A 19,644-nucleotide genomic window follows, 5' to 3' on the forward strand; every position below is an offset into this window, starting at 1 on the left:
CAAAGCCAGTCTACTTACAAAATAGAATATTACTGGAACTTATCGTCTTTATAAACAAAATTTGGGTTCCTCAGCACTCAAAAAGTTGTAGGCCTATTTTTATCAAGTATGCTTAAATGCCACGTGCTACTAATGAATGGTAGGTTTGTGGTTCAGACCACACAGATGCCAAGCTCTGGATGAGCAGTGCCAGTGACCATTGGTTACAACTGCAAGTAATATTACAACCTGCTGGTGAGATTTACTAAGAAGCAACATCTGTCAACCAAGAAAAAATATAATCTGAAGTACAAACATATGAAGGTTGTGTTGGTTACTGTTTGAGGCACTCTAGTGGTTTTGTACTTTCAGCGCACCTATGAAAGAGCGCAAACCGTTGACCACATCTCTTCCATCTCTGGCCTCACTTTGCCTGAGGTTTCCCCTTTAAGTACCTTTGCTAGCACCTTGCAAGCCACAAAACACAAACTGACTTGGGGAAGTGACAAATTGAGAGGGTTTGGCAGTCTGCTGGCGGTAAAACATGCCTGTTTACATGGGAGGATCCCACAGAACCACAGACATGTCCCTGACAGCCAATAAGGGAAGAGGTAGGAATGATGGGAAAGCTGTGGGGAGAGGGAAGAAGAGGGAAAATAACAGAGAGAGAGAAAAAAGAAACTATAATGGAACATATTTCCAACAAGGTGGAGATGCACATTTGTCAAGCACAGAAGCAAACTTCATGCACTGAGCGGAAACTACATCCTCAATAAACTGGCTGTGGGAACCAATAGCACATCTCACAGTATGTATGTAGACTATATTTAAGCATATACGTTTAGTTTGCACATTTGTTTGTTTATACAAAAAAGGGTAGGTCTTGATAAGTGTTAAACTTCTACCTTTGGAATTAAAACATTTATATACCTTCATGAGTTTTAGTATGTCTGATACTAACCTCACTGATGTATAGTGTTTTTGTATTTTATTTTTTATTTATTTGTTCAGAATTACCGGCCAACTAACCAACCAACTTAACTTTTTTGTGGTATTTGTGCATATGCAATTCCCAGAATGTATAATATTCTAATAACTTGAACTGAATAGTGTTTAATCAATAGCATTTATTCTCATTGCCTCATAGGAGTGGAAATATGCGCATTGATCACATTGACAGCTATTGGATGAACTGTCATGTCAAGTATCATAGAGACATTCACTGCTCCAAAATGATACATCTTGGAGCGCTTGATGATCTTCTAAATTTCCCTTGGTACTAACAAGATGTTAACGTCTATGTTTTGCGGCTTTAATTAGATTCATCAAAAAGAAAAATCAATCTGTAAATTTGCTTAAGTTCATTTGTTTGGTTAAGTCTCTCTTAAGATGCACCAAAAAAACAAAAAACAAAAACCCCACATTGTTAAATAGATAAATTTTAACTTGGTTATAAACAAATGTTTCCATGCCAACACACTAAAAAACATTGGTGAAGATATAAATAAATATGGCTGTTAAACATCAGTATGTTAGAAGGCACTGCTCTCCCTCATCATAGCCCAGAGATCTGTTGACTGTAGCCTCTAAGTCTTGTTAAGTTGTTTGAAATCCATGTTTAATACAGTTGGCACCAAATTGTGCCACGTTTAAACACCAAGTGTAACTGTTCCCCTTCCATCAGACTTTAACTTTTTATGGCTTTTACACCAGACTTCTTCAAACCCATAAATTACTGACAGGCATTGTCTTCGGTAAGTGTGTTGATCTGCCTCTGGAGCAGGGCTCAGATTTCTTGGCCAAGACAAAACTTTAAGACACTGACAGAAATGTCTGAGAAAAAAGAAACCCTATTCTCCGCATGTCTTTGTAATTCAGGAATATTATATGATTTAGAGGGTGGAGAGCATTGGGCTATGGAAACACAGAACTCAATGGCAGGGAACACAAAGGATATCTGTTCTTTCACAATGAAAACCTTGTTGGCATTTTCTTCGTGCCCTGGAGAAAGCTGAAGAATAAACAACACTTTGCTGTCCCTCATGTCCTTTGGGACTGTATCTTTGACAGCCATGCCTAAATGGAAATAGAAGGGATTCAGATTAATCTGAGACAAACTCAGTAGGATGCATTATTAGATTTATCTGGTCAGCGCATTATATGCCTTCATTGTGAATCTGAAACTTAAATCCACAGTATGCACCGCAGTTGTTGACAACAGAGTGGGTGAAACTCAAATCTGTTTATGTGCAATCTAAATGTAATTTTCAGAAAGTGACTGCAGTGTCTCCACTCCCTATTCTGCTTCTACCAGAAACAGAAATCCCTTTCTAAAGTGTTTAACCACAAATGGTAACAATTTGACATTGTAAGCAGATTTAAGTGTTTGTCCACTTTAGGTAACATTTGTTTCGGTCATTGTTATATGTTTTGCATGTCTAAGTGTAAGTATTGTCAGAGCTTGACTGTAGACGAAATCTAATACTGAAAGTGGAAATTTTCTTTGTGCTACACATCTGAGTTTTAAGATGTTAACCTCTTAAAATGATATGTACATACAGCATATGAATAAATAGATATGACGTAGAAACTGAAACTGAATGCCTGCATTGTAAAAACAGCAAGTTTGGACTGCCAGTGATGCAGGACCTCTGAAAGAAACCAGGAGGCTTACATGTTCATTTGGCTATTACTGATCTAATCAGTATTTTTATATTATAATGGTGCAATGAAAAAGGAGCTGTCAAGATCTCTGCAGTTAATCTATATATAATCAGAGCATTATTATAGGCTGCAGGCTGTGCGCTGCCATAGCCAGTAGTAAATACAGTCGATACCAGAATGCTGCTAGATTTAGCAGCATTCATTGTATCAGTTAATGGAGACTAAAGCACAGCTAATAGGACAATTAATATTAAACGATATAATATACATCATGTCAGACATCACCGGTGGCACCTGATGGAAAATCTGTCCCATACCCCTTAGAAAATTGGTGAGCAGCTCAAAGTACCTTTGCGTGAGTATAACTTCAGTGTGAAGGGTAGTAGCATCATTGCGCTTGAATTTTATGTGTGGAACCTTGCTTCTGTTATGCGCCTGTGTTAACTGACATCATGAACCAGTGTAATGTGTACAGTTTGTTCCACTAACCCATCCCAACATTATAGTTTTATGTGTATTTCTTTTAAATCACAAAAATGATCCCTATCAAGTGTTGTTTCTGGACCTGTTTGGGTCTGACACCATGCATAAATTAATCATTAACATTACAGACTTCTCTAGGTAACATATAAGCAAAAATGAATGCTGGAGAACATTGCGTTTGAAAGTCGTGGTACAGTTGCAGTCTGAAGTAGTAAACATTCACTACTCCAAATTATTTCTTCTGCCTGAGGCACTAGAGGAGTTTCATTTGAAGAAAGATCCATGCGAAATTATTTAGAGACGGAAAATGTAGAAAAGTTTCATATGAGATTCTCCAGGCCTCCCCCCCCAGGAAGTTATACTAATGCTGTACGAGTGCATGGCCTTAAACATCCTATTTATCATCATTAGAAAAGTTCAAAAGCATGTAGGAATGCCACTCTCACTGACATTTCTTTAAACAGCTGGATACGCAAAACAGCTTCTCTTTGAAAAGTTATCGCTAAGCAAACAACATGTGAGCTGTCAAAGGCTTATGGCTTTTGCAGCTCACCTCCTACAGCTGCCTTTACACACTCTGCAGGTGATTTCCCAGAAGGAAAGCCAGGAAAGGCTGACACACGAAACACAAGCATTTACTATCATCCAAGGTAATGGTAGGTTACTTACAATGGCATAAAGGAATTATCATGTGTGACTGAGGAATCAGTCTTTCTCCGAATGGAAGCTTATTTTGTCCCAGTCAGAAAGGAGCAGGGGGTTTTGCTCTTGGTTTGGATGTCACTTCGTTAATGTGTTTTGGAGCACATCACTGTAAAGAACACAAGATGATCAGTTGAGCAGGTATTTGAGCATGCATTAGTGTTAATTCAAAAGATAGCAAAAAAGGCTTTCTTATTAGATTTTGATTTGTTCTCTTTATAATTCAATTTAGATTTAAATGTGTTCTATTAAAAAGGAGTTTGTAACATAGCAGGATAATTTGTCGTGATAATGAGAAAAATGTCACACCACAAAATTATCTGAAAGAAATTCTCATTAGAGCAAAACCTGAATATTTATTTTCTTACTGTGAATATAATATGCTTCTGTTGTTTCCAGTGTATTGCTATATGCTTCATACTCTACTTCACACAGTGGAGTAGAATAACAGAAACAACATGATTTTTACCTGAGCATTTAATTTCTTGTGCTTCACAGCAGTATATATGGCTAAATATTTATTGAAGGCTCAATTCCCTCCAAGGGATTATTGCTGGGAATATTAAATGGTTTCTTTCTTTCTTTCTTTTTGTTTTGTTTTTATTAAAGCAATTCTTACCCTGGAACAAAGGTTATGGTACATACTGCTGTAGTATGTATATAATATGCTTAGTTTATCAACCAAGAGTGAGCTTCAAATCAGAAAGACACGTGTAGTCACACATGACGTGTATTTCTGAAAAACTTTCCCTTTCCCCCCCTCAATGATGGAATTGTTCAAACTGAAGGAAACTTGGCTTCATTCAAAAGACTGGCTAGGGATTAATCAATTTTCTGCCATCTTGATTATCTGGCCAAACTGCCCACCACTCAGCAGCAATTAGGCTGTCCTGGAAAAAAAAATCTCAACCTCAAATGTGCATTTTGTCCAACTTATCAGTCTGGTCTGTGCATCAGTGGCAGGGGCCCATTCAAGTTCCTGTGATTACCTTTGGCGTCATCTGAGCCGCTATCTCCTCCCCTGTGTAGTGAGTCCAAAAATGTGCAGGCATTGAAGGGGGACTAATGGTCCAGATGGCTGCAGAAGAAATCGGTCTAAGCTGACAGTTTATCCAGGCATCCGACAATTACAGCCTCCTACTGGAATAAAAGGCAACAGTTGGATATTTCATTTAGATCTTAACAATAAAAAGGAAATGTCAAAACACATTCCCACACACAAATGGAACCATATGGCAGCCATCTTACCTGGGTTTGGTTTAAAACCTGCTATTAGAGGGTATATGGAAAAAGCAGCATCTGCAACATGTATAATTATTAGCCTTACTGTGAACACAGTTACGCAAAATAGCCACAAGTATCCATTAACTGTTTTTGGTCGACAAATGCTAGACATCAGGTTAGGCTCTAATGTTTGTATTGGAGTCCAAAGACACCGGTAGAAGTGTGCTCTTCATTTTACACAAACACAGTGAGAAACAGTTCCATTAATTCAGTTTTACCATCTATGTTAAAGATTTATGTCAATGTTCTTAATAGGTTAAAATAAAGACAACAACAACATTTTGCAAAGAAGACCAACGACCCTCCAGTGATCCTCTGTAAGTTAACATTTAATAGGGCTGAGGACCTAGAAGTCAAGGGGTGAACCAGTTTTGTGTTAATTCAAAGAAGAGCTTTAAATGTCTTTCATAAAGCCTGGAAATATAGTATATATTGGATTTGCATTTATTTTTTCACAATAGATCAATGCAAATATTTCCCTTTATCCTAGCAAATATAAAGAACCGAGTGCTTTCACAAGACTTCTGTACAGTATTGTAGCTTTGGGGCATAAACCTCACCAAAAATGTTTTGGTTTTTTTTGTGTAATTTTCTTCCCAGTCTATTCTAAAAATACAATTACAGAGATGTAATGATACCACATAAGACACAAACCGCGGTCCTCTTGGTGAAAGTTTTTATTTGGCGTATGCCAACACCATCAACTCCTGGTGGACTTTGTAGCTTTTTCTACGCTTTGCAGAGAGAAAAAAACTTGAAAGTCATGCCAGTCCAGTAAAACGAATATCTACATTGAACTTGTGTGGATTTCCAACTTTTGAAAAGGCTGGAACTCCATGCAAGTTTGCATTAAAGCTGTTTATTCAGCTAATTCTTTTATGGGAGACAATGAATATCTTCCTGGCTCCAGCATCCCTTTTGTTCTGATTTAGGCCTTCAGATTGATGGCTTCAGATATAAACGCGCTGAGCGCGTATTTAGAGTGTATATAAATATATACATAAAGCCTACAAAAGCATGTGGTTAAAGGCTGTTATGCCCCAAAATATAAAGCTCAGCAGAAAGCTTTCATATCCCTCATTAGTTTGGACAACTGGCAAGTGATAAAAGATTCCAAACGTTCATTCTGAGCGTGTTCAATTCATAGAAAACAAAACAAATGAAGAGTGAATGAATAGCAGATGGTTTGGTGTAATACAGAATCAATTCCCACACATCTGCTGCAAATAAACCAAGGAGACAGAAATAATAATTATGCATGCAACTCAAATACAAACTAGATCAAAGCTTTGCTTTTCTCTAGCAACATAATGATACAATAACACATTCACTATTCTACGTTGGACATCATAAACCTAGATAATAATTAAAGAATGACTGCGGGATTTCAGCATTTGAAGAAGGGAATGGCTGTGTGCGTCCACGTAAACGATCAGTGTCTTAAATAAAATGCAATAGTGATATTGATAGAAGGAGTTGCATGTTTAGTTTTGGTACATGTCTTAGTCTTCATGTACAAATGACTGGATATGATGGCAGCAGGTGTACTTATAATTTAGAGTCAAGCAAACGTTAATTTATTATTCTGTAATACAGCACACAAGCTGGGACATGCTTGAATTTTTTTCAGTTCAAACTGTATTTGTTACCACTGAATCAGTCGTGCCATTTTGCTGATCAGCAGAAAAAAGAACTCTTGCTGAGAGCCAAAATAATCCTTGGAAAAGACTGTAATATCAAAGTAATGAACTTCATGGACAATTTGATTCCAAGTACATGCTGATCCATAGCAAAAAGTGATTTTCATGGATGAATAATACAACTGCGTGAGACAATGCTCAAGCCATACTGATCCCTCTATCTGCATTGAGAGCTCTTCAAATCCTGGCAAACCGGACTCAGAGCGAGGTGTCCAAAAATAGAAGGACAGATTTATTGCACCCCAGATGTGCCTGATTTATGACCATTGTTTAATCTGCAGATTCCAACCACATGAAGGTCTTATATTTTGAACCTTAATTTATGGAGCTCAGAGAATGCTGGCTTAATGTTTTCTGTCTCTGTAGAAAATGAGCCGGCGCTGTGACTCAGGCAGATAAACAGATGCTTGGATTAACACTGATCTTATAAACATATGTGGAGAAAAGGTTATCTCTTAAACAAGCACCATTTGTTTTGGTCAAATACAGAAACGTGGGGTTTAAACCTCATTGAATCAACCATGAAATTATTATTTTTTTTCCTTATCAAAATATGTACTTTTTTTTTTTTTTTTTTTTTAGGTTAAAATTTTCTGAGAAGAAATTTAAAAGCCGTAAAGAGTCCACAGCAAAACTTTCACTAAGCAGGATTTTAGAGCTGGTAGGAGGCAGGACTGTCACACAAGTAATTATACATCATAATAGGTCTACAATTTTCCTTTTCCCACCCCTTGGCGTCATATGCAAGTTCTCATTACCAGATCGACTGAGCTTACAGCTCCCAGGCGGACGATTTTTTCCCTGCGAGCTGGGGTTCTTGTGTTGTGGTGGGAGGGTCGGCAGAGGCGACATGGGCCAATGTTGCTGTTTATTTCCATTCTGTCATGTGTGTGAATCTGATTACAGGTCGCTAAGTCAATATTTAGCTTCTGCGGACAGCATCATCGTCGAGCAGTTTATTTTTTCTGGGCCCCGCCACATCTGCTGCCAATGTCATGCGCGGTCGCCAGCGTTTGCTGCTACCGGGAAGGAAAGCAAACAATGAGTCTGCAATCCTGGTCAAGTGAGTCAGGCGAAAGAGTGGCGAGTGTGAAACCATGATTTGCAGCTAGAAGTCAGACTTGTTGGTGCTTCAAGCAGTTTGAGGGAAACCTTAATGGATTTGATGAGGGGTCAGAGAAGTCCATGGTTATTCACAAAATGACATCTTTCATATTTGGGAAAAAAAATAATAAAGCACATATAGCTACATATAGCTAACTTGCTCAGACTATTTAAAAGTATGTTCAAGTGAACACTTTCATTTCACTTGTTTAGTAGAAGCAACTCATACTCATATGCTTTTATATTGCACAAGCTGCGGGGACAATAATTACATTTCATGCATTTTTCATTTGATTCCTCTTGTCTTAGAGTCTTGCATGGGGGCTGCCACTTTATTAGGAGCCAAGAGGAACACTAGATGGAGGCTTCTTTTCATCTCTCCCTCAGGCAAGAAGGATTTGATATTTATTAAAAATGGAGAGCAGTATTTTTTTCCAGTCATGACTCTAGGTTATTCCAGTGAGGCAGACCACACACAGTCAGTAGATCAGAAACACCTCCTCTGCTTGCCTGACCTAGTATGTAAATTTTAGAAGAATTGTGGACTTTCTGCCAAAGATGTGCTGCTCAGGACTTCATTAGACTCTGAAATGATTCTGGCTGTTACTTGAACTAAGTTGGCAATTGTACAGTGTGTGTGGACTTGCTCTGTTATTTTGGCTGTATTAAGTGTATCTGCGTTTGCGTTTATCGTAACTCGTAAATTATGCTGCTACTTTTACTGCTGAATGCTGATAATGTTCTTTAGGAGATTAAAGGCAGAATCTCTCAGCAAGACTTTGGAGTCTTGCCATGCATAAGGGGTCTGTATGACTTTTTTTAATTTTTTTTTTTAGGTACATATATGCATTACTGTACAAAAAACGAACAGCTCCTCACAACTGCCAGCATCCCTCCACCCTTTAAAATTCACTTTCGTCTGCAAAACATCTGGAATTCATTGAGTGGAGGAGGCTGGGGGAAATGAACTTCGACAAGAGTCTGTAGATTTGGGTACAACCCCCTTCTTTAGGTTCCCTCAGATGTTGAAGATAGGTTTACAGACAAAAACGTGCCAGTCTCTCTCATTTTGTTGTAACGGTTTAAGAAGAATAAAATAATAAAAATGATTTTATTCCAATTAAAGAATGCAAGAACTGTAGACATCAAGATTGAATGGTAGTGTTAATGATACTTTTCCTTTGATTCAAAGTCCTCTGTTTGCATGTAATGACCTCATAGAAATGGACTGACTTGGGGTGATTTGTTACAGTAACTCATTACTTTACAACACCACTGTAATAAAAACACTGTGAACCTCAAAGTTGGATATCCCTTTTAAAAAGTGAGTCATTATATTAGTCAGAGTGACCAAAAACAAAAAGCTGGAAAGCTGGCATGCCCTCGCTTACAGATGTTATTGGTCATTTTTCTGTCTGGGAAAAGAGCTTGTACACTTGTAGCAACAGTGAAGTGTCCAAATGTGCAACAGTAATCCAACAAGGTAACAGAAATCTGGTAAAGTTATTCAGATATCTGAAAGTAAGGGTAATAATTATTCAAAAGCAGATGATTCATTACATAAGCTTATGTGTGTTCACATGATGCACTTGCAGTACTCATCATCATAGCAGGTCATTTAAATGCTATGGTAGACTGGAAAATTTGTTTCAGTGTTACTATCAGTAATTTGGGGCTGAAACTATCAAAACTCCCCATGCCTTCTTCTTCTCTCTATCTCACTTTCAGCACATGTTCTTGTGTTACTCTAAAGACATACAAAGACTCCAAAAGCAGAATCATGACGACGATCAAGTCTTTCCTAAGAAGTCGATGTTTAACTCTCCAACCAATATAATCTATTTTCACTGGTGGTAGTTTTCTCAACTTTGTGTTACTATATGAGAGAATCCTATGTCTAGAAACCCTTGTTAAGAGAAATCTACATGTTGCAGTGCCTGAAGCAAATAGTTTCTCAGTAATACTTGTGTAGGGGCTGCATGGTGGCCTCTTCGTGAACAGAATTACATCTGTTTTTTGTTGGTCTGAGACATTAATTATATCCTTCTGGAGCTGTCTACAGGCTGAGTTGGTGTAATTGATAGTAAGACAAAACACTGCATGCAATACTCACTTTTGCTTTTACGTTATACTCACACCAGCGTTTGAGTTGTATATCTGTTTGCTACTCATTTCTTGATTTAAGAATGTAAAGGTCATAGCTGTAGTTGTACTGTTGCACCCAATGTGACCCAGTGTCCTATATTGAGATTCACAGCCAGCTAAACTCTCTCTTGCATCACTTCCTCCAAGGAACAGGCACGTGTTGTATTTGGACAGGATTTAATGCAAAAAAGTGTGAAACTGAAATGATACAGAATACAGAAATGTCACATAAACATTAGCTTGGGTTGAACTTAAGTGGACATATAAAACACATCAAAAGTTTCCAAATCACTTCAATAATGTCATATACCCTCTCTTAAAGGTAAACACAATTAAGAAACTTACTCATATTGCCACTCAAAGGGATTTAACGGAGTGGATGGCTTTGGATCAGAGGAAAACACGCCATGTCTTGCTTCACTCATGAGCAAACACTTCCTATCACACTTCTTTTAGTGACTAATTGGCTCAACATAGCAAACTGTGCAAACCTGCGCCCCCTATAGGCCTGGAGAAATAACGTACAAACAGTTCCAGTACACTCCCCGCCTGGCATTATTTTAAGATTGCCACTAGACCCTATTTACACATGAGACCAATCTCTCAGAAGAAGGATACAGTCCGAAATGGGTCTACAGAATGTCTTTGCAATCTTGTCGCGTGTCACCTTCACTTCCATCTTTCTGACAACTCCGTCTCTGCTTGGAAGTGTCTTCACGATGACACCCATAGGCCACTCATTTCTTTTTAGTTGCTTGTCCTTCAGAAGAACAACGTCTCCTTCCTTCAAGTTTGGTTTGCTGCGCTGCCATTTCTGACGACCTTGGAGCATGTGGAGGTACTCCCTCTGCCACCTGGCCCAGAATGTGTCGGCAAGGGCTTGAACTCTCTTCCACTGCCGTGTATATATGTCGGCCTTGGTGAATTCCCCAGGTGGAGTTGGAATCGGATCGAACTTCTGGGTGAGCAGAGCTGAGGGGGTCAGGATTAAGGGAGCGTCTGGATCCGAGGAAACGGGTACAAGTGGCCTTGCGTTGATAATAGCCGTGACTTCCGCCATTAACGTTGTCAGGACCTCGTGAGTTAGAGTAGGGTTTCCTGCTTGTAGGAGCATTGAGTCCAGGATGCGTCGTGAGATGCCTATCATACGCTCCCAGGCGCCACCCATGTGAGATGAGTGAGGAGCATTAAACACCCAGGAACACCTCTGCTTGCGTAGGTAGTCATCCACACTTGTATCACCAGGTTTTGGGGAATGCAACTTTAGGTCCTTGGAGGCACCAATGAAATTGGTTCCGCAATCTGACCTCAACTGTTTGGCAGGGCCTCTGATCGCAAAGAACCTGCGAAGAGCATTGATGAAACTGGAAGAGCTGAGAGTTTCAATCACTTCAATATGAACAGCCCGTGTAGACATGCAAGTGAACAAGACTGCCCATCTCTTACTGTTTGCATGACCACCTTTGGTGCGGCGTGTTGAAACCTCCCACGGTCCAAATACATCGAGGCCAACATAAGAGAATGGGGGGTCCGTCTGAAGGCGTTCGGCAGGTAAGTTAGACATGATTTGCTGCTCTGTTCTACCTCGAAGCTTTCTGCAGGTGACACATTTGTGGATTACACTGCTGATAGACCTCTTAGAACCAACTACCCATAAGCCACTTGCTCTCACAGCCCCCTCAGTGAAGTGTCTTCCTTGGTGCTGGGTGGCTTCATGGTGATGTCGAATGAGCAGTGTTGCAATGTGATGCTTCCCTGGTATCAGAAGAGGGTTAGCCTGATGACTCGGCAAGCCAGACTCTGCAAGTCGACCTCCTACTCGCAATAAGTTTTTGCCATCGACGATGGGATGAAGTTTGTGAAGAGCACTGTTGCGAGGTAAGTCTCGTTTCGCCATGATGCATTTTATTTCTTCTGCATAGGCTTCACGCTGGACACACCTGATGATTGTGTGCTCTGCTTCATATAACGCTTCATCTGTGAGACTAGCCTTACAAAGATGCCAGCCGCTACAGGCACCACCATCTTTAGACTTGAAACTGTGGGAGATGTGGCGAAGGTAGGCCACCGCTTGGACAAGGGAAGTCCATTTTGAGAATCTTTCAAAGCGTGATGAACCCAAGGCACCTGGAGCAGTTGTGGTCACAAGCACATTGACGTTACGTCGAATTTCAATGTCCGACTCTGGATCGACGAGTTCAAATGGACCCTTTTCTGGGGAGAGAGTCTCGTGATTGAGAAGAAATGCTGGGCCGTACAACCATGAAGTACCAGAGAGTTTGTCTGCTGGTACAGACCGAGAGCCATGATCGGCAGGATTGTGCTCTGATGGGACGTATCTCCATTGATCTGGTAGGGAAGACTGCTTGATTCTCTGTACACGATTGTTCACATATACATGGAATCTTCTGTTTTGATTGTTAATGTATCCTAACACCACTTTACTGTCAGTGTAGAATGTTGTCTTGTCAATCTTTACGTTTAGTTCTACTGTGAGAAGCTCTGACATCTCCACAGCAAGCACTGCAGCGCACAGCTCTAATCGAGGAATGGTCGGTTCTGGTACAGGAGCTAGTTTGGCCTTACCCATAACGAATCCGACCTCACTGTGCCTATCTTCATGTGTGACCTTCAGGTAAGCTACCGCAGCGATGGCTTTCACTGAAGCGTCTGAGAAAACACAAAGTTCGATGAATGTGGCTTGTGAGATGGAGAACGTGACGTAGGGGCGGGGAATGTGCAGGTTTGTGAGACTTCGTAGCGAGTCATGCCACCTTCTCCAGCCGTCGTACATGTCTTGGGGTAAGGAACTGTCCCACTCAAGGTTGCCGCTGGAGAGCTCTCTGAGAAGAAGTCTGCCTTTGATGGTTACAGGTGCAAGCAAACCAAGAGGGTCAAACAAGCTGTTCACTGTTGAGAGTACGCCCCGGCGAGTGAAGGGTTTTTGCTCTTGTGGAACGTGGAATGTGAACGTGTCTGTTGTGGGGTTCCAACTTACCCCCAAGCTGCGCTGGACTGGAAGCTCATCTGTTGTTAAATCGAGATCTTTGATATCTTTGGCCCTATCCTCAGGGGGGAATGCACTCACCACTTCCACTTTATTGGAAGCAATCTTGTGGAGACGTAGATTTGAGAGGGCAAGCATTTTCTGAGTTCTCTGTAGGACATCAACAGCCTCAGCTGCAGTTGGGAAAGACTTTAATGCGTCATCGACATAGAAGTTGTGCTCTACGAAGTCTCGGGCATCAGTTCCATACTCGCTTTCTGCTTCCCTTGCTGCCAGTCTCAGCCCGTAAATTGCCACTGCAGGGGAAGGACTGTTACCAAAGACATGCACCCTCATTCTGTAGTCTACTACGTCTTTGCCAAGGTCGTTGTCTTTGTACCAAAGAAAGCGAAGGTAGTCTCTGTGGTCTTCTTGGACCACAAAGCAGTAGAACATTTGTTCAATGTCAGCTGTGACTGCGACTGGTTCTTTCCTGAAGCGAAGCAGCACACCCAAAAGTGTGTTGTTCAGGTCCGGGCCAGAAAGCAGCACCTCATTGAGGCACACTCCATCAAACTGTGCACTCGAATCAAACACAACGCGTATCTTCCCTGGCTTTTGGGGATGGTACACACCAAAAATGGGGAGATACCAGTTCTCTTTGTCTCTATTGGGAGGTGGTGCGAGCTCTGCATGTTGGTTATCTAGCATTTTCTGCATGAATTCCACAAAATGTGTTTTCATTTCTGGTTTCTTGTCGAGCGTACGTCGTAACGACATCAGCCGTTGGTAGGCGTAGGACCGGTTATCCGGGAGTTTGCGTCTGGGGGTTCGGAACGGGAGTGGTGCAACCCAGCTGTTTGTATTGTCCTTGAAGAAGCCTGCCATCTTTTTCAAAAAGATTACATCTTCAGCTGAATGAGCAAGGTGGTTGTCGTTGCTGGTGTGACAAAACACAGAGTCTCCCAAATTCTCAGCCGTGGGCTTTTGGTGTGAGAGAGCAGATGGCGGTTGACTGGAGATGGCTTTGGTTTGGCTCAGACTGAAGTCCTCCTTTACACTAAGGTGACTGTCGCAGGGAGTGAGATAGCTTGGGCGCCCATTGTCCAATACATAGGTTTTCAGAACATTCACTTTACTTGGCTTGTGGGCATTACCAAGACACACATCGCCAATGATAACCCAGCCCAGGTCAAGCTTCTGTGCAAATGGGTCATTATCTCTGCCATTGATTTGCTCCCTCACTTTGTGAACTCTCAGAAGGTTGCGTCCTATCAGCAACAGAATGTCTGCACTTGGGTCGAGAGGTGGTATTTGAGCAGCTATTGCTTTCAGGTGCGGGTGGTGTAAAGCAGCTTCTGCAGTTGGCACCTCTTCCCTGTTGTTGGGGATGGCATTGCACTCAATGAGCGCGGGGAGAGGGAAACTCATTTTTCCATCTAATGACTCAACCATGTAGCCACATGCTCTTCTACCAGTCGTGTGTGTTACACCACTACAAGTTTTCAGCATGTATGGTTCAGGTGTGGTTTGTATGTTAAATATGTCAAAAAACTCTGTCTTTGCAAGTGACTGGTTACTTTGATCGTCAATTATTGCATACATCCTTCTGGCGTTGTCTCGCTGACCCTTGGGATAGACTTGCACTAAGCAAACCTTAGAACAGGATCTCCCTGTGATTTTATTTCCACATACCTCTGTGCATGTGGCAGTAACATCCGGGGCTTGTGGATTTGCTTGCTCCCCGCCGTGCACTTCAGGAGATGAAGGAGGTCTGAGCATTTGCTGTGTTGGGGCAGGATGAAGAGCTGCCAGGTGTTTCTCACTATTGCACTCTTCACACTTAATCATGACTGTACAGTCTTTGGCTTGGTGGCCGGTGGAAGCAAGGCAGCGGTAACAAATGCTATTGTCTCTGAGGAACCTCTTCCTCTGCTCAAGCAGCATAGCTCTAAAGCCCCTGCATCTTTTGAGTGGGTGGGGTTTGTGATGTATGGGGCACTGTCTTTCAATGTCTTCGTCTGCTTTTTTTACCTTTGATCCCTCTGATGATATGTCCATCTTGTGCACTGTAACCGATGACCTTTGGTTGTGGTTACTTAACGGTTTTTCTTTTCTGTAGCTGGACATGTGGTTGGCATAGGAAAGAGTCGTGTTGAAAGGTGTGGTAAAGCTTGGATCATTCCTTGCTTTTGCTTGACGTTTCACAAATTCGACAAAGAATGAGAATGGTGGGAAGCTAACATTGTGGTCTTCTTTAAACTTTGACCCTACCATTGTCCACTTCTCTTGAAGATGGAAGGGCAGCTTCTCCACAATTGGATGTACTCCCCTAGCTGTGTCGAGGTAACTTAAACCAGGCAAATAACCATCTAGCTTTGCAGCTTGGAGTTCACACAGCAGATCTGATAGGTCGCGAAGCTTGTGTGGTTCTTTACTGGAGAGCTTTGGAAAGTCTCGTATTCGGGCAAACAGGGAGTTTTCTATTGCTTCTGGTGAGCCGTAACATTCCTCTAGTCTCAACCATATCATGTTCAGACCGGCAGGTGGATGCTTTATGTTGACTGCTTTTAATCTCTTGGCGTGTTCAGAAGACTCTGGGCCTAACCACTTAATGAGTAGGTTGATTTCTTCAGTGGCTGTTAGACCAAGGTCCCTAACAGTGCTCTGGAATGTGGCTTTCCAACTAAGGTAATTTTCTGGCTTGTCGTCAAATTTAGACAGCCCTCCAGTTATTAGCTGACTCTTGGCTAAGAATCTGGCGAGGTCGCTTGCTATGGTGTCTGCATTATCATTTGAGCTTAATCCGTGCTGCAGTTGTAATGCATCGTGGAGAGTCTGTGGACTTACATCTCTTTGTAGTCGTCTCTCTGCCCCATCTTGTGGCATGAATGAGTACTGCACTGGCTCTTGTTTGGGACAAAGAGGTGTGTACATTACTGGTTGTTTGGATTGTTCATTCTGATATTTACTGTCATCATGGTGAGATGTAATGTCTGGAACCAGGTCAGTGTGGCTGTGTTTATTTATGTATTCACTCACTTTTTGCTCTGGGGTTACTTGTAGGGGTGACAATGGCCACTCTTCCCCTGATTCAGCTTTGTCAAATTGAGCTGCTGCTGACTCCATTACCTCTGCTTTAGCCAAGGCTGCATCTGCTTCCTTTTGGAGGTTGATTACATCCAGAGTTGCTTCTAGACGGGCCTTTTCTACTTTAATGTTCATCTCCTTCTCAGCGTAAGCTAATCTGGCTTTTGCTGCTTGAGCTTCTGCTTGTGCCCGCGCTGCTGCCATACTGGCTCGGGTTGATGCTGACGACCTGCTTGAACATGCTGCAGATGATCTAACAGTCAGTTTTCCTGAAGACTTTGAGGACCTTCTTGAGCGAGTGGACCTTGCTTCCTCGTCGTTTTGACCTTCAGCCTCTGATTTCTCCATGTTAGAGTAGAACTGTCACTCGACGTCCCTCGCAGAGCGCTATGATTTCACTGTACTGTTGCACCCAATGTGACCCAGTGTCCTATATTGAGATTCACAGCCAGCTAAACTCTCTCTTGCATCACTTCCTCCAAGGAACAGGCACGTGTTGTATTTGGACAGGATTTAATGCAAAAAAGTGTGAAACTGAAATGATACAGAATACAGAAATGTCACATAAACATTAGCTTGGGTTGAACTTAAGTGGACATATAAAACACATCAAAAGTTTCCAAATCACTTCAATAATGTCATATACCCTCTCTTAAAGGTAAACACAATTAAGAAACTTACTCATATTGCCACTCAAAGGGATTTAACGGAGTGGATGGCTTTGGATCAGAGGAAAACACGCCATGTCTTGCTTCACTCATGAGCAAACACTTCCTATCACACTTCTTTTAGTGACTAATTGGCTCAACATAGCAAACTGTGCAAACCTGCGCCCCCTATAGGCCTGGAGAAATAACGTACAAACAGTTCCAGTACAGTAGTGTAAGGTGTTTTCCCAAACTGCTTTGATAAATGGACTGGTTCTTATATAGTGCTTTTGTACTCTACTTGAGCACTCAAAGGGTTTATACAATAGGCCTCATGTATCCATTCACACATATTCATACATCCACTTTTTTCTCTGCCTATGTGCTTTTTAAATTTCAAGCTCCAGTCCAATCCAAGTCCAATGCATCAGAGAGCAACTTGCCTAAGGACACTTTGGCATGCAGACTGGAGCAACCAGGGATCCAACCACCAACCTTCCAAATAGTAGATGACCTCCTCTACCATTCAAGAAACAACAACCTGTATTGTTAATGAAACAAATCTGTCTCTTTGTTGTTTACCTGATTTTACCTGTAAAATCAGTCAATTGAACTGTGATGTAGGCCTGCAATGATTCCTTGATTATAAAAACGTCCTTGCTTTGTTGTTTTCATGTAACACACAGCTCTGGAGTGCTCAGTTGTCACCATGTAACTAATTATAGAGTTGGAAAAGAAACATATCCAGGAGCAGCCATGCGAATACAGAGTATGACAACATTAAGCCCACTCAGACCCCAGTTTTTCAACAAAAAGACTGATAACACAACAGCAGCAGTGATGATGATGTTGTCATAGTTTAACATGGAGTGTGTCTATGCACACGGCGGAGAGCAAATACGTAGAGTGAAAGAAAGCAGCAGCTCTATTCCTGTAATCACAATTAAAATCTTTACTGGGAAAAAGCCTAGTGGGAGTCCTTCATCAAAGCTTCTGATCAACAAACTTTGACATGAAGAAGAGTGAACTTTGTAGCTGCTCCATCCACCACAGTTTGTTTTACACAGTGAAAAACCTCCAGTAAGGCTACAGAAATTACATTAAAATATGCAGATGAACTTAGTCTGATACCGTGTTTAAATTAGGCGTCTTGCTGAAGGCTCACGGCAGCCATCGTGTTTTCAATCGCAATGATACCTGAGGAAACAAAGGGGAGTCTAAAGGGGGGGGGTGTCAAGGCTTTTGTAACATTATTTTTCAGATTTAAAGTGAAATTACATAAAATTTGTTTTTTAAACTTAGTAATACTTAAAAATTTAAATATAAATTATTCTTTTTCTTTTGCATTTCAATAAAAATGTACATGAGCCAGTAAAACTCTGAGGCACTGACCTGGGGACACTATGTTGGACACTGAATTAACATTCATTATTAACATTCACACCATCATAATGCCTTGTTATAGATGGAATCCTAGGCTACTAAAAAGTTGGAGTTCTGCTACGTATATCAATCTGAAGTTTGCTATCCTGTCACCAGAAACAGCTGGTAATAACAGTGAGTTATTGCACACAGTAACTATATAACAACGCTTAGTAGTAACAAAGCTTATGACTACATTTGAGCTTCTTAACCGACAGCTATGTGATCTTTTCCCAAAAGTAAAACCCGACTGAGTATTAAAAATGGAGATCTGTCAGGAGTCATTTTAGCTTTTCTTGGCCCATTAGAATTTCACTGAGGACATTAGCCTTTCCACTGTTTTGATGTTCGTTATCTTTAGTAGGAAATGCACTAAACAATCTGGGTTTAACAAAATGACAGATAAGCTGCTATAATAGCACTACGCTTAAAAAGAGTTTTCCTCATGGAAAAACTAAATACACTACTGTTTGTTGGCTATTTTCTTTTTACGTTGGGGATCTCACAGCGGAACTGCTGCAGTAGCAAAGGTGCTGTGTTTTCATGTAGGCCTGAAATGTCCTCATGCACACAACTAAGGATAAATGTGCCAACAGAGTTCCTGTTGATAATCAGAAGTATTAAACAAGTCATATGAATGTGATTCAGCCTATTTCTAATGGAAAGCAATAATATGAACAGAAAGGGTGTGATGCACTCCCAAGAAACTCAAGATTCATTCCCTGCAACCGCTGACCTTCTCTGGTCCTCCTGTCGTCTTAATGTTTTCTTTACAGGGAAGTTAAGAAATCATTATTACACTAGGGTACACTGTGCAGTGCTGTCAGTTTGAGGTAGTTTATTGCACAGAGAGTTTAGCAAATGAAAGGAATGCATCATCAGCAAGATTAACAGTGTTTGAATAGCACAGGTGAGATCCTCAAGGCCAAAATTCTTGCAAGCTGTTCGTCCATGATGCTCAAAGACAAATGCCTTGTCAAAATTCCTTCTCATCTTACCTTTACATGTCATCTGTTCTCTATCCCCCCCCCTCCCTTTTTTTGATATTCTCTGCTTTAAGATTCAGCTCTGCCATAAGCTCCAAGAATGGCAGGAAAAACCTCTGCAAGCTAAAAAAACCCCAAACATCACTTTTCTCATGTTTAATTGGTTTTCACGTCTGTTCCAGCTAGGTTGTAACTTTTAAACACTTTTCTGTGTTTGCTTCTGTTTTCCTAAAGCAGCTGTTGCAAGAAGTTATGAAGCGTTTGAGCAGTCGTCTCAGTAGCTCGGAGGGTGGAACTCTTTGGATTATCGTCTTAGCCCTCAAACAAGGCTGATGGCTGTGGAAACAAACTTGCTTTTTTTTCACACTTTTTCAATGTGCTGTACTTTTTGGCCATGATACTAAAAAATAAACAATGGGGGAACTGCTGTTGCTGTGCTAAGGATTTAAGCT

At 41.1% G+C, this 19,644-nt stretch overlaps 1 protein-coding gene and 2 long non-coding RNA genes across 5 annotated transcripts; 1 reads left to right on the forward strand and 2 right to left on the reverse strand.

Moving 5' to 3' along the window:
* Positions 1-1,877: 1,877 nt before the first annotated feature.
* On the reverse strand, positions 1,878-4,956 carry LOC309718747. Its single transcript, XR_014280070.1, has 3 exons — positions 4,818-4,956; positions 3,796-3,937; positions 1,878-2,055 (listed from the first exon to the last, which is right to left on the reverse strand). It is a non-coding gene; the product is annotated as an uncharacterized lncRNA (long non-coding RNA).
* Positions 4,957-7,588: 2,632 nt separating this feature from the next.
* Positions 7,589-17,749, forward strand: LOC309718746. The gene is made up of 3 exons (XR_014280069.1): positions 7,589-7,875; positions 8,226-8,303; positions 17,186-17,749. It is a non-coding gene; the product is annotated as an uncharacterized lncRNA (long non-coding RNA).
* LOC309718745 (uncharacterized protein) lies at positions 8,313-16,951 on the reverse strand. 3 transcript variants are annotated; one of them, XM_082554271.1, is made up of 2 exons: positions 16,090-16,172; positions 8,313-15,956 (listed from the first exon to the last, which is right to left on the reverse strand). In XM_082554271.1, the coding sequence occupies exon 2, from the start codon at positions 15,934-15,936 to the stop codon at positions 10,645-10,647; it is 5,292 nt and encodes a 1,763-aa protein (XP_082410397.1). In that variant the 5' UTR covers positions 15,937-15,956; positions 16,090-16,172; the 3' UTR covers positions 8,313-10,644. The 3 variants fall into 3 exon arrangements, 2 of the variants coding, with proteins under 2 accessions (XP_082410397.1, XP_082410396.1); XR_014280068.1 differs by having other exon boundaries at positions 8,756-10,259; positions 10,407-16,951; XM_082554270.1 differs by adding an exon at positions 16,819-16,950 and having other exon boundaries at positions 8,756-16,671.
* Positions 17,750-19,644: the final 1,895 nt, after the last annotated feature.

The sequence above is a fragment of the Aulonocara stuartgranti genome (genome assembly GCF_965226115.1).
Source record: "Aulonocara stuartgranti genome assembly, chromosome: 12".
Lineage (NCBI taxonomy): Eukaryota > Metazoa > Chordata > Actinopteri > Cichliformes > Cichlidae > Aulonocara > Aulonocara stuartgranti.